Raw genomic sequence first — 15,524 nt, forward strand, 5'->3', positions numbered from 1 at the left:
CATGTTCAACACTTAACGCACTATAAACCTCATGCCGAGAGATGAATAAGGGATTCATGGGATTGTTTCACTCTGAGTTATGAGGTAAAGTGAAATTCTGCGGAACCTGATCTATCCATTAAACAAGACACTTCATTCACTTGTTCGGAGATTTATTATTTATTGCTAAGATATTTAGCTAATGGCTTTGGGATGACCCTATCAAAACACTTGGCGAGTTTACCATGAACTTCTGTGCAGGGGCGAGTAAAGTTGAATGATGGAGAGCATCACCCGGGGTCATAATGGCCTGAAAAGGATTTATATGAGCACATATCTTTCTGTACGGATAGTGAGACCACATAATCAACACTATAGACACTGTGGGCCCATGGACCTAAATGCCACGCCAAAGCTCGTCTCATTGTCTTCGTCGACTCATCACATCCACAGACACAAAGACGACACTCTTTCTATGGAGAGGTTTGGAAGGAGGTCACATCTCTGCATTTCTTTTATTGCACAGCACCCTGTGTGTATCACAATCCTAATCACAAATTCCTTATGGCTGCAGTCACTTCTCATTCCAATGACCTGATGCCTCACAGATTAAATCAACGCTTTTGTGAAATGACAATAAAAGGAGTCTGTTGATCAGCCATGCCGTCTGTTGGGGCAGCGGTTTGGAGGATGTTGTTATCACAGTGTGAGGACAGAGCCAGTCTCAGGCTGAAGGGACTCTTTTGTGCCTCTCCCATGATCCCGTCTGCACTGTGAGGCCTTTCAGTTTACCCCATGGGGCTACTTCAAGAAGCCAGTAATGAGTAAAACAGACAGTGAAACTTATTTAGATTTGTCCTTCATATCAGTTTGTGACTGTCTCCTTCTGTTTTGGGAATGTTATGCTTCACTTTGAGCTTTATCTAAGTCACACTAGAGGATTTGTGTTTTTTTTTTTAAACTATAGGGTCTACATCTTGGATATTTGCTGCTTCAGTTTGATGACACTGTATGGATAACATTTGATTTGAACCCTGCTATCGGATCTTAAAAGCTGGCTTAATTTCAACATGGTTGGCTTCATTTTTAGGAGGGTCATCATGATACCAATTTACGTTAATGTTTTAATGATCAACAATACGGCTATTGTGGATCCAATTTGGTTCGACTGTTCTGGTTTTGCACGCGGCTACTGTCAAAATAGATACACTGAGGTAAACTTGTGCTATTTGTTATTGGAGTAAGAATATACATGTTGTAGTTGTTATAAGTACAGTGCTGTAATATTTGCAAACCTGAAAATGGCTCTCTCCCCTTTTCCCATCCATCTGTTTAATCTAATAAAACCTCAAAAGACAGAATTGGACCAAATGGCACTGCATCTCACTCTTCTGCCAACATTTGTGAGGAAATGGTCGTATTGTTGGAATGTACTCAAGTAGGAAACTGACTGGAAACCGTCTGTATTTTGCCTTGCAAATTTGACATTGTGTTACTAGATTTACTAACGTTAGTGATCCCAGTGACACGACATGTCTTTGCAATTTGGAAATGGGCTTGTTCTATGTCTTACAGAGAGTTTGATGGACGGTTGATATCAGTTTGGGTTGTGTTCAGTATAGAGACGGTCAGTTAAAGGTGTTGGGATGCATTAGGCCTCTACCAAAAGAGATAAATGCCATTCCATTGAGAAGATGGGACTTCTGAAGTTCTGCTGTGGCCAGGAAAGCTGTTTGTGGTCAGTAAATACAATAAATCAGTAGACTCTGTAGAATAAACAACAGTGTACATATTTACTGTCCAACGATAGAGCTGAGCAGAGCAATGGAACACATGTAATGAGACATGGACCTAATAACTTTAGATTTCTAAGACTCGTGTTCATTTGAGTAATTGAAATGTTTTGACACGTGTTGTTACATACATCGTGACTGATTAATCAAACTCTACAACATATAAGTGGTATATTTTGACTGTGCACATATTGATTAGACAAGTAGTGTGAGTAAGCGCAACATGAACGATGAATACATTGCCCAGCTTTGTACAAACCAGGGAAAGTCCCACAAACAGAAGAGGTTATTAAGCAGAAGTGGACACACAACATGTATTGATGTTTTTCTACAAAGTGCCCCGCTTCTGTTAAAAACATCTTCCATTGAGGATGATGCCTTAATGCAGCTTGATTCAACTTGTGGTTTGTCAAAGAAGCGTGATGGACAGAGATGATTCATCCAATATCAAGATATAAGAAGCCAGAGCTCCGATACTAAAACATCCTTAAGATAGCTAATACAGTATACGTCATGATGAATGTGACTTTGCTGTGTTATTGCTAACTTTAACCCAATCATATGCTCTTTATGTCTAATGTAATCTTTTTTGCCCAAGCACAAGCGTTATCAGCACTTACAAATCTGTTGTGCTGCCAGACGTCTTCATCCATTAGTGTTGTGGAGTCAGGCGACACAGGCATGAAGGCTGAAAGCAGTCAGGATGGTGGAGGGAGAGAGAGGAGAAGGCCATTGCCCGTGAACATACGAGTCGTATCAGGAGACATTGGAAACATCGCTGAACTGAAGGTGGAGGAACCAGAACATCACCTTGACTGTACTGCAGGTTATCTTTAGATAGAAAGCTGGATTTCCTGCTGTTATTGTTTGGTTTATATTTGATTTGGCTAGTAGGGAAATCTCCCCTTGTTGTGGATACAAGCTCAGCTTTTAGGTGGAGTGAAACATTAATTTCCTGTTCTTTAAAAAGGATTAGAGGTTATTTTTTAGTCTTACGAGGAAAAAACACACTCTTCATCTCTGCGATGCTAAAACATGCTTATGTGGACCAGACTTTGTTACGTTATAGACCTACAGAGTTGGGGGTCTGAAGGCAAGATGCTTATCTAGTGTGTGATATAACTTCCCCTCTTCTAGAAGCCGCAAAGCAAGGTCAGAGGTTGAAGGTCAGGGAAGGATTGTAAGTGGAAAGGGGGTCTTTGTGGAAAGATCAGGCAGTATGAGTTTCCTCTGGGGATGTGTGCTAAACAGCGCGGCATAATCCCCCCCAATCCTTTCAGGGGTCACGACAACACGAGACAAGTGAAGTTGGTTAGCGCTCCAATTATACGCCCTCTCAAAGTGACATCTACCATGTTATCAAAACGAAGAGAAACCAATACTGTATGACAACTTTGACAGCAGGAAATTATGTATTTGAAACAGATTACGTTTTCTATTAACATGAGGAAATGTTATTTAATGAAGCTGGCGTTTCAAAATGTACCAGTACAATGTTTCCTGCACTAAAATAGTATAGCAACCACACCATTGAAAATGTTTGCACAATCCTTAGCCGATTACTTTTGTTCCCTAAACCTCAATCAAATGCAGGACTCTTTTCCCACAGTCATCACCTTTACACTTTCATGGTTTAATACATTTCAATAAAAAAACGATGTTTGTTAACCCAACACAATCGTGAAAAGTTCCTATATAAAGACTATTTGTAGGACACAGGCATGTAGGCAAGTCTGATTTTCAGAGTACAGAGCAAAATATGAAACTGGTTTATAACATGACTTGGTAATTACTTGACTGATCGCAGGGTAATAACTGTCAATCCCAGAGAGAGATTCTTTAAAAATGGGGTTGGCCAGCCACTGTGACAAAAGCCTTTCACACAGTGGTTGAAGTAGAGTGAGCAATGCTTGAGTTTGACAGAGAAGTCGCTGCCAGTTCTTATCAGTCTGCGGTTTGGCTGTGAGCCCTCAAGGCTCGAGGAAACGGAAGGTTTTCACTTGTTGACCCTGGTCCTCTTTGAGATTGTACCCAGGATTGACTCACATATGTGGCCTGACCCATCACCCAAAACCTGGGTTTCTGGCCCTTTGGCAGCAGGGGCAACAGGTTGAGGTTTGCAGCATGCAATAATTACAATTATTCATGCACATACATGCACAATAAAGAGGTTACTCCAATATGAGTCACAAAACCACACCAGAGGCCATATGCAGACGGGCACCGACTCTCCTACGCACAGATTGAAATCAATATGATGACTTGTTACACATAACAGATCTGAGACAGCATATGGAGGATGAAGGTCGAGTGGGTGCGGTTAAGAGGAAACAAAAGGGGGGAGAGGAGGGGAGGGTGATCAGCCAAGTGCATTTGGTTATTGAATTGATAGGTGAGTAGGAGGAGGGAGACGTTTCCTTCCTGAGTTTGGTTGACCTTAACGATCCAGGAGTCAGAAAGCGTGATCTGCTAACCAGCCCCATGCACTGCACTCAGGGCAAGACCAGTTCAACTGAATCAAGACAGAAACACAAAGGACGGGAGAATGTGGAGGTGATGAGGTAGAAAAGAAAGAAAGACGATCACACAAGCAGTATAAATGATAAAAGTGGCATGTTTACTGATTCATTCATTTTAAAATGGCTGATAAGGTAGAGGTAAACAAAACCAGGCTTTTGACCCTGGTCAGTTTAGCAGATAATAGAAAAAACTAAACCTTGATATATAATAACCAGTGGAAATAAGACATATTAGTATGAGCTGTGAGCTGTCGTATTACGTAGTATGTAGCTCAACAAAATATAAGATGTAACTTGTTTACAGTAAGGCTACTACTACTAAAACAGTTTAATCCATTTCAAAAACCTTTCTCTTGAATTTCTGTTTTTGAAGGCAATACTATTCCATCCCAACTGTTTAAATATCATTTATCACTTTTGCTTGGGCCTTCATGAAAGAATGCTTCAGTTTGACAGGCATACTGTGCCAAGCTGGTTGGACAGTCACTGCGAGGAAGGAAGTTGATGAACGTTTCATTCCAGTAAGCATCCGACAGATAAAGTGAAAAAGACAAATGATTAAGAGCAAGATGCCAACGACATTTCAGATTTCCTGCCTCCAAAGCATTCGCATCAATAGCCGTGAAAAATCGACCAACCCCAGTCTGACTCAACAATTCACAGTCTTTGTATTGCACAGTCACTCATTGTATGGCTACGGCTTCGTCTCCAACACATCTACTGACACATATCTCCACTGCTCTACGGCCACATCTGACCTTCTCTCTTCACCCTTTTGCTCCCTTCTCCACACAGTACGAGCATTGTAACAATAAAGGGTTTTTAAAGCTGACTGAGGCTCCTTCTCTGCTGCCAAACCAGAATTGACCCCTTTGGCTGTGACTCAGACTCCTGAAGACGCCTGCCATCCCCCAGGAATGTTCCCCTTGACATTCCTGGGTACATTTTTTTTTACGGTGATTTGGCATGAGTGGGCCGTTCTGGTGCAAGGGTGAGCACAACACTTGCGTTTTCGCTCGTGCCGTTCATTCTTTGCCAAACGCTCTGCCCGGGACTCAAGGATTTATAGCATGTTGGGGGATCGTGTCCCTGCCAAGGCTTTATTTATCTTTTGATCTGCCATAGTGATCTACAGTTACTTACCAACATGTGGCATACAGAAGGAATTTCATGGCACTTTGTTTTGTGGGCTCATTTAATGATTTAGGTCCGTCATAGTAGAAGCTACTTTTTCTGTTTTTCCATTTTTTTCAATACAATTCTGGAGATTAAGATATATTGCTTTTACCAAAATGTGTAAATTGGCTGCCTTTCAGTTCGTAAGTGCAAACACATCATAGAGATGCCCTACTCTATATCACTGCTCATTCACGATAGGTGACTCGGATTAGAACAAGCTAGATGTTTCTAATATTTACTGATTATCTTTCACATAAGTTTGTATTGTTATTTGGACTTATGTTTTAAAGGGGCCCTATTTTACTTTTTGGAAATTAAAGCATGTCAACATGTCACACAACATACAAATATGAACCTGAAAATTATCATATGTCCTCTTTACAATAGGGAAACAAGAAGGAAGTTTGCCAGATTATGTAGTCAAATATTTCACTGATTAGAATTTATAACTGATTACAAAGTGGCACCAGAACCTGTAAAAAAGGCAAACTCATAGCGGAACTATATAACAGATAATAAATGAGAATGAGAGCAGCACACAGGAAGAGGATAGGGAGCTGCAGAACAGAAAGAGATGGAGAGCAGATGCTGAGAAAGAGGCCTGGTCGATAAAACGATGCAGTTACTCCTCTGCACTCTCAGGTTTCCTGGATGACCTCTACAAGTGCTGATCACATTCTGCCGCAGAACACACACACACACACACACACACACACACACACACACACACACACACACACACACACACACACACACACACACACACACACACACACACACACACACACACACACACACACACACACACACACACACACACACACACACACACACACACACACACACACACACACACACACACACACACACACACACACACACACACACACACACACACACACACACACACACACACACACACACACACACACACACACACACACACACACACACACACACACACACACACACACACACACACTCAGGGGTGTGTTCAGTCTGCACCAGGTTATCAGAAACATTTGATGGGTCACGCAAGGTCGGGGTCGAGCCAAAGGGCCTCGAGGAGAGAAGAGAAAGGGATTGATGCTGGGCCAGAATAAATCACAAATGTTCAACATCAATCAACAACACGGGGGCAACAGCAATCTTCGTAGTCTTTACTAATCCCTTAATTATAATTTTGTAACAACTTGAACACTTCATGTTGATGTAAAACGTCATTGGTGTCGGGCAGGTCCTGACAGCAGTCACGGCTGTGCTCATGAGTAATAACATATTATTAAAACACCAACTTGCTTGTGTCGGAAACCCCTCCTTTTCCTTTTTTGTTAAACTCCAAAGTCAGCTATTAAAGTTTATGTTGTGGAAACAGCAGCAGCACCTGTTTGAAAGAGGTATAAATGAAGAGTTTTACACAAGGCGTGGCCGCTACAGAACACACACATACACAGAAACAATCACTAAGTACAAATGCCACACACACAGCTTATGTGAGAGCAACAAGATCTATCTTGATTATTACTCACATAATGGCAAGTATACATGTGCCCAGGTTTCCAGTCACACATTAATCAGTATCAAACAAACCCAGGAGGACAATTCCAGCATTTCCCCCAACAACCAAATAATGCTTTACAATAAATACAATAAAAGTTTGTCATTTTGACAGCTCCTTCCTTCCGATTTTATGAGCTAATGTTCAATGACAAGTTGCAGACACATTTTCACCGGTAACACAAGTTTGCACTCCTATAATACAACAATCGGAAAAATAAATCACTAGGTTTCTTTGCGGATCCTATTTTGGTGATGGGATCAGAGATTGAGTATTGTAGAAGAAAATCACAAGTATTTATGAAGTACACAAAAAGAAAAACTAACAATCATGCTGATATACAGTAGCCATAGGTCGTTGTATTCGACGTGAAATATCCACATTATTTACAAAAGGTCTAATCCTTATTTTCTCTTATGATGCATTTTAATATAAGTGTGTTTTAGTATAAGACATGATAGAATAGTTTGAACCCATTTGAAAACCCTTAAAAATCACAAAATATGAATATATATGGTTTTCACAAGACAAAGACACATGCCGACCCACATTTTAGGCATGAATAGGTTGTTTTGTGATGACTTACAATTACCCTATTCCATGCTTTGCAACATCCTAATTTAAATGCACTATTTATTTTTTAATTTGTTGCAATTTGGAGGGCAGGACATACAGGAAAGTCCTAAATGCACATTCAGAGACAGGCAGAAAGGAAACGATGAATACATGAGAACAACTTTAAACTTTAAATAGAAGAAAACAAGGAAACAGTGAGTCTTTTTTATTTTCATGACAATATTATTCATATGTAATGAGCTATACTGTACATGTGTGGTTTTTTCTTTAAAACGCATATGTTTATGTACACTATTTTCTAAAGTTGAAGATTATTTTTACAATATTTGGTTGGGTGGTTTTGGTGTTTTTATTGTAATAGCTAGCCTCAGAGGTGCAGTAGAAGAGAGTTGTTCTTGAGCAGATCATTAAATGTCTAAACATAATACATCTCTGACAGAGGAGTGGTCCAGAAACCAGTGGGCTCTCCGCATAGTGGAAACACGCTGAGCTCAGCAGAAGAGGGTCACTCCCCTCTAAGCCCAGACAATTCGATGTGAGAGGTTCAGGAAAGGCACTTAGGGCCCTGTTTTAACTGTTCGCGTAGGGGAGGAGAGCCCAGTAATGCACAGAGTAAAGCATATAGGATGTGATAAATGGTTAATGAACAAAATGAATAAAAGATATAACCGAAAAGGTTAGACAACAATGATGTTGTGTTTACTAGCGGTGGAGGGGGCTCACCAGACGCAATGAGAAAATAAATTGCGTCCAAATGACCACAAGACTGATTGAAGCAATAGTGTAGCCGGGGGTAAAATGGATAGAGAGAGGATTGAATGATAAGGATGAGGAGGGGGCATTTGTGCTGGACAAAGAAGATTTATGTCAATGAATGGTGTCTGGTTTCGAGTGAGGGGTAGAGAGAGACAAGCTATGGTGGTGCTGGTGGAATCTGATATGCAGAACTTCATATTCAGAAGCCTGTCTGTATTTTCTGTTACTTACGCACTTTGTTAGCAGATAATATTGGTGTTTAAACTAAAAGTACACCACCTATTTAGTATTGCACACATATAGACTTATAAAGGAAATATTAAGAAAAAACATCTTTTAAATTCCGAGATAAAAACAAACGTCCATGGTCCGATTGATTTACAAGCAGCCACTCTACCAACTCATTTTGAAATCAAATCGCCAGCAATGCCTAATGGGTCCTGAGATTGCATTGAACATTTACCGGCATTTATCCAACGACTAATTGGACAGTACTGGGCGTAGGCTTCCAATACCAACAAAGGTTCAGTTTCTTACAGATTCTGTATCACATGTAGAACATCTAGTAGAGATTCTGCTGGCTGTAAATAATGTGGTGTCCTTGAAAGCTTAATAAGATGTTTGAAGCTTGAATTGATTCCTGGAAGTCTTACAAAGGAGAACAGAAGTAAGGGGGGTTTGAATTAAGTGTAATGCAATAAACCCAAAGTCCTCAAAGTTCACAACATATTTTATAGTCATAGTACATTAAATAACATTACATGAAACACATTTGTGTGTTTTAGCATGCTGCGTCTATTAGTAAATTACATGCACTTAAAAACCACTGAAAAAGGAAATTCCTGTAGACTGAGATGTCTATGATTACCAGAAACCTTTGAAACAGAGATACTGTGTATGACTGCATGGACTACAAGACCTAGAAATACTGCTAACAAAACAAAACACTAATCAAGGGTCCCATGTTCAATGAAACTGGGTTATGCACAGTGTACATAAACCTGCAAGGCAACATCTGTGCTGTTGGGCTTTAGAGTAACATGAAACTAAGATCATATTAAGACTTGTTTTTTGTGAGATAAAAATAAATCAATGACTGAGGTTAAGGATAAAGAATGATGGACTTCTAACATAATAAGTTAATAGGATGTTCAGCATATTGGTGTTGCCATAAAGTACTTATCACATCTTTATAATTCCTTCAGCTAAAAGCCCCACAGCCGCTCAACGCATCCATCCAAATAAACGCTCGTAAAAAACGTTATCACCTCATTAGTGAGAAATGGCTCAGCGGCTCTCCCCAGATATTTACAGCCCTTGCAAGCCAACGGGATGGTTTCCTGTTGACGATGTGAGTAACTGTAAGTAAGTGACAGGCGAGGATAGGTTTCTACATCCGCGGTGAGGCGCGAACACGACTGCTTAGCTTTAATGGTGGGAGGAAAGTGGCCAGGACTGGATGGACATATAGCTCTTACCTACGTTAATGGGTCCCTGGGGAGGAAGGGAAATGACCGCGTGATGTGGGATTTAATGTGTGTGTGAGTGTGTATGTTGTATGTGTTTGGAGGCACGAGGAACATGTATGTTTACACTGGTAGAAAAGGAGTAGTAGGAGCATCAAGATCTGTCATATTTGGATCCATATTTAATTCATCGATACAGTTCAATCATATCTTGTAGCTGAAAATATCCTGCAGCGTATCTCCATCTGCTGCTACCGATTGTAGGGCAAAGTTTAACCTGCACCAGATGTTTCTCTCTGTGTTGCAATTTTAAAGTCTGAGAATTTTTTTTCCTGTGATTTGATTAAGTCTCTTTCAGTTTATTGTTTTTGGTGTTTCAGCTCCTAAACTTCACTGTTTTGGTTCATTTTTCACAGCTCCTACAGTTTCTGAAGATCCCCTGTTCTATTCAAACTTCACGCCCACCTATGATTACTTTTCACCCGACGACCTTCCACCAGGGGGCCCTCCGGACACCACAACCCCCATCAGTACCACCAGCTCCACCACCAATGGTGACTCTAAGGAGCCGATCTACCATCTGAACGACAAACTCATCCCCATCTACTGCTCCATCCTGGCCGCCGTTGTAGTCGGCCTCGTGGCCTTCATCATCTTCAAGAGGTGAGGAAAAAGCACAGAGTAAGACAAAAGATGCTTCATGATACCTGACGACCACTGAAGGATTACCATATAGTTATTCTGAGTTGCCCTTTATTGCAGACGTAGTCTTGTGTAGTCCCGTCTCTGCGGTGGAGAACCCCTCGTCTCGTGCCCAAAACAATACATAATCATGATGTTTTTGGTTTGAATAATTTTAGCATCCTCATATCATTTTCTTAAGTTATATGAGGGAAATGTCCCTGCTTTGATACACCCTCACTGGTCTCCTTATATTAGTTTGTCGCTGTAGCAAGCAGCTGTTAGCAAGAAAGTTAAAAACAAATCAAAACATGACCAGCACCAAGTGGGCAAAGTTAGCCACTAGCTGGAGAACACCATAGAGCTATCAGCATCTGAAGAGCCAGATATATCCCCAAAGAGAGTAAATCATTCGAATAAAGATGTTTGGAGGGCCAGAAACATGACTTAATAATATAAATGGTTTATTTAATCTTCTCGTCTTATTCCCTTTGCTCAGGTGGAACAGCTGCAAGCAGAACAAGCAAGGAGCCAACAACTGCACAGCCAACCAGAACCAGACCCCGTCCCCGGAGGGAGAGAAGCTGCACAGCGACAGCGGCATCTCTGTGGACATCCAGAGTCTGCAGGAGCAGCAGGGCCAGACTCAGGCTCAGACAGGTACACACTAATACCTGTCCCCGAACAGAGGAGACGACCTTCTTAAAAATAAATACAATAGTGGTTATTAATCGAACAATCGCGCTTAAATTGTCAAATAGGTAAGTGTTTATTTGGCGCTGAATACCGTGGTAATGAGTTTCTTCTAATCCACAATAAGTCTGATGGGTTTTCTGTGAATGTACACACCCTGAACTTTCCCTCCGCAACAGTAAAGAATTTCCCCTCCGGAATGAAGCGTTGGCTAGCTTCACTGTGAATACGACCTTTCAAACGTACTGTCGCAAATCAACAAACACGGATTACAACACTGACAGCCAAAGGGTTTGTTTTGTTGGCAACGCCTGGAAGTTTCCTGTCCTGTCCTGACAAACCAGTTTGAGAGAATTCAAGACTTTTAAAACCACATGCTTGCCCAGATTATGGTAAAGAAAGAAAACAATGTGGCGCAGGCATGGGAAAAAAGGCTAACAGCAGTGCTCTCTCTCAGTGTGCACAGTATTTTAAAGTGGAAATATTTGGGATATGTGGAGGTAACTTTGGTCTTAAGCAATCTTTGCTGTTGACAGTCGGACAGTTTGGATAAAAAGCATATTCTCCTTAGATTTTCTGTAATGATGTATTAATGTATGGGCTCAGAACAGTCTCATAATACACACGTGCACACAGAAGGATTCAAACTTGTATTTACGGATCCATACTTGTGTTTTTCAAAGCACACACAAATGTATTCCGTTTCATATACATGTAAATAAAATCCAAATACAGAAAAAAGTTTTACATATGTATTTTTGATCCTCACTTATTAGTTTCCCGTTTAAATCCCCTGAACCTGCAAACACAAACAGCTTTCTGTGCACGGATCGCTTTGCATTCGTGTGTGGGTTTTTTGAGACTCCCCTGACGGTCAGCCGATTCGTACTTGTAATTTTTTCTATCTATAGCCAATCAGATGTCTCCTTCATTCTAAGCCAATCACATGAGCGCGCCCCCACGAGGGTAAGATTACTTCATATACACATTTTGCGCAGTCCGGTCAGCTCGCTAAACAGAGGGCGGAGCATCAGGGGATCATGCAGAGCAGCGTGTCTCCATCAGACTCAGCAGCTGATCTGATCTCTCTCTTGCGTCCGGTTATACTTCACTCGCGTTTATGTCCATATCGATCAGATCCAGCTCTCCTGATCGGCCTTTATAGAGAGCACCGAACTATTAAGAGTGAATATCGGCCGATAATGACCGGCGGGGCTCCCCCCGTTAACAGGTCACTGTCTAGCACTGGCTTCGTAGTGCACTGATCGATTAGGCGAAGCTAACCTGTAGCTGCTCCCTCCACACTCACAACAACTGCATACAGACATAAATAAAGCAGCTGTATTCGCCATACAGGAAACACACATTTAAAACGGTTTTGCCTGCCGTTTTTGTGTACACAAGCATTCATCAATGGTTTGGAAAGTGGCGCTGTACCTTAATAATATAAAGGCTTGTATTGGCGTGCATTTCCTGTTCAGAAAGTGGCGCTGTACTGAGAGTGGAGGTGTCCTGAGATTAGCGCCTGCAGGCAGGCTCCATGGAGCTGTCAGCTCCGGACTGCGCAAAATGCGTACATGAAGCGCTACGTCATGAATGCAAGAAATCTACCCTTGTGGGGGCGCGCTCATGTGATTGGCTTAGAATTGAGGAGACATCTGATTGGCTATAGATAGAAATAATTACAAGTACGAATCGGCTGACCGTCAGGGGAGTCTCAAAAAACCCACACACGAATGCACAGCGATCCATGCACAGGAAGCGGTTTATGTTTGCAGGTTCAGGGGTTTTAAACGGAAAACAAATATGTGAGGATAAGAAATACACATGTAAAACTTTTTTCTGTATTTGGATTTTATTTACATGTATATGAAACGGAATACATTTGTGTGTGCTTTGAAAAACACAAGTGTGGATCCGGAAATACAAGTGTGAATCCTTTTTCGGATCATGAAATACAAGTGTGAATCCTTCTGTGCGCATGTGTGTATTATGAGACTGTTCTGAGCCCATATTAATGGAACTGGTCAGTCAGATCGGCCATCGCTGCTTATGTAGCTAGCAAGGGCTTTTTTTTACCACTTGTATTCTACACTCAATCACTTTTTCCTTTTCATATAATTGCGACCAACTTGGGAGTTTAAAATCAGGATGTAGAATTGTTTCAGTGCTCTAATAGTCAATCAGAGAGCGATTTGTAGGGATTTCTTTTAAATAATAGAAATTCAAACCTTGTTTGTTTCCTCGGCAGTTGTCAGCATGGATGAAGAGCCGTGTTTGCTCCTTCCTCTCCACACCAGAGAGAAGGTGGAGAAGCTGCTGTTCAGTGGCAGCGAAGGAGACGATTGCAACCACATGGAGGACAGCGACTGGTGCAACCTGGCGGGCCTCCTGGGATACGAGGAGGAGCGGATCGCCACCTTCCAGCAGGAGGAGCATCCCGTCCGCGCGCTCCTGTCTGATTGGGCGAGCAAGGACTGCGCCAGCCTGGAGTCGCTGTGCACGGCGCTGCGCAAGATCAACCGTGAAGACATCGTCCAGAGTCTGAGTGCTACGAAGCCCACCGCCACTTCTGTAGTGTGATTCTAGATTTAAAGTGAGCAAACCTTAACCTTAGTATTATTCCATGGCAACCCTCACTCCATATAATTCATGCTAGAACCGCTTCAAGCTATTCCCTCAAGAAGCCAGCAGTCAAACACCATACAGTAAGTCCTGAGAAATCATTTTCAAGTTTAATCACAGGGAACCGCCAATTAGACAAAACTGAATGAATACCAAAGTCCCTTATCAAGCCCAACCCTTCACGATGTGCATATTATCAATACTTTTTAGAATCCACATAATGTAAAGCCTATGTCAAAAGGAAACTGGCTATAATCATTCCATTTTGGAGCATGTCTATCCACACATATTTCTTCATTATTTACAATCAAGATTCGCATTCTCTCACTTTTTTTTCACAACAAAGCAGCAACTAACTGAATTTAACATGGATTGCTGGATCTTTTATCCAAGATACAGATATCCCCTACATCTTTACTCGTACATATTCATAGTCTTTCCCTCAGTGATGGCGTCATTAGCCAGTGTTGTATCTCTAAATGTTACCTTGTAAATCTATGCTACCAAAGAGGAGAAAAACGTCTCCAGACAATACCTGACAAGCAACATTATTTACATGCCATGTCAGACTTTTGCTGCCGGATGTGGATATCATAACTCTGAGGAAGGATGCTTTTCAAATGAACCAGTTCTCCTTCTGCAAAGATTTAAGACATTGAGCTGCGAGGAATTAATCTGGACAAAGTGGTTTCTGCAGACTCTTCTTTGTACCCGACAAGTGCTTTGAGATCTGAAGGCTGGACTTGGCCAACTAGGTGGTCTGGGGGGCAGGTCATTGAGCGAGGCAACATGAGACACTATTCTATGTGCTCAGGCCGATCTGCATAGCACAGGAGCTCCAACACAGACTCCTTCAGACTGAAATGAGCGACTATGTAACTGTATGTATAAAGGCAGACAAGCACACATACTGTACACACACACACACACACACACACACACACACACAGGCCTACAATATGTAACCATGCATGCACGATCCAAACACACTCAAAGGTCCCATAAACATTTACATTCTTCTCAGATCCTGCCATGTAATGTATGTAACTCTCATGAGGGGAGCACGTATTGTTTAATGTTATTATTAATAACCAATATAAGGTGAATCGGTCTTAAAAATGTCTTAAAGGTCCCATGTCATGGCCATTTCTACTGATCATAATTCCATTGTTGAGGTCTACTAAAATAGATTGATATTGTGCCATTTTTCAAAATCGCATTGGTTTCTCATACAGCATCTCTGTAAAGTATGTGCATTCACTCTCTGTCCTAAACGGCTTGTTGGAGCCCCCCCCCCCCTCCCTCCCTCCCTCCCTCCCTCCCTATGAGCCCAGTGGCCGTCTGCGAGACACAGCGAAAACGAGTTTGTGTGTGTGCACTGCTCACACACCAACTCACAGCCTCGCCGCGTCCCACCGTCTCAGGGAGGAGAAATTGGCGGAGCTGCAGCTGAGAAAATATTGAGTGTGTGCGTGTGAGGAAGTTAACGTAACGGCTCTGCAGACGTAACGCAACGGCTCCACGGATTGATCCATGTTGACCAATCCACGGAGGGGTCGTCCTCACGTCACTTGGTTCCCGGAAGAAAAACATTGAAGAAGAAAATCTCCAACGAGGCGTACTGGGTCAAGACAGGTCTTTTCTGTGTTAGAATTTTACTCGCTACTCGCTTTGAGGGTTTGTGACTTTGCAGACCGTT

At 41.8% G+C, this 15,524-nt stretch overlaps 1 protein-coding gene across 1 annotated transcript in view; it reads left to right on the plus strand.

The window, feature by feature from the left end:
- ngfrb (nerve growth factor receptor b) overlaps nt 1–15,113 on the plus strand; it is a 28,393-nt gene extending 13,280 nt beyond the window's left edge. Inside the window, exons 4-6 of the mRNA XM_034106691.2 lie at nt 10,243–10,489; nt 11,007–11,167; nt 13,452–15,113. Of these exons, the coding sequence (XP_033962582.1) occupies nt 10,243–10,489; nt 11,007–11,167; nt 13,452–13,783 (740 nt within the window). The 3' untranslated portion in view covers nt 13,784–15,113. The remainder of the gene's footprint in view (nt 1–10,242; nt 10,490–11,006; nt 11,168–13,451) is intronic.
- Nucleotides 15,114–15,524: the final 411 nt, after the last annotated feature.

Source organism: Pseudochaenichthys georgianus, chromosome 19 (genome assembly GCF_902827115.2).
Source record: "Pseudochaenichthys georgianus chromosome 19, fPseGeo1.2, whole genome shotgun sequence".
Classification (NCBI taxonomy): domain Eukaryota; kingdom Metazoa; phylum Chordata; class Actinopteri; order Perciformes; family Channichthyidae; genus Pseudochaenichthys; species Pseudochaenichthys georgianus.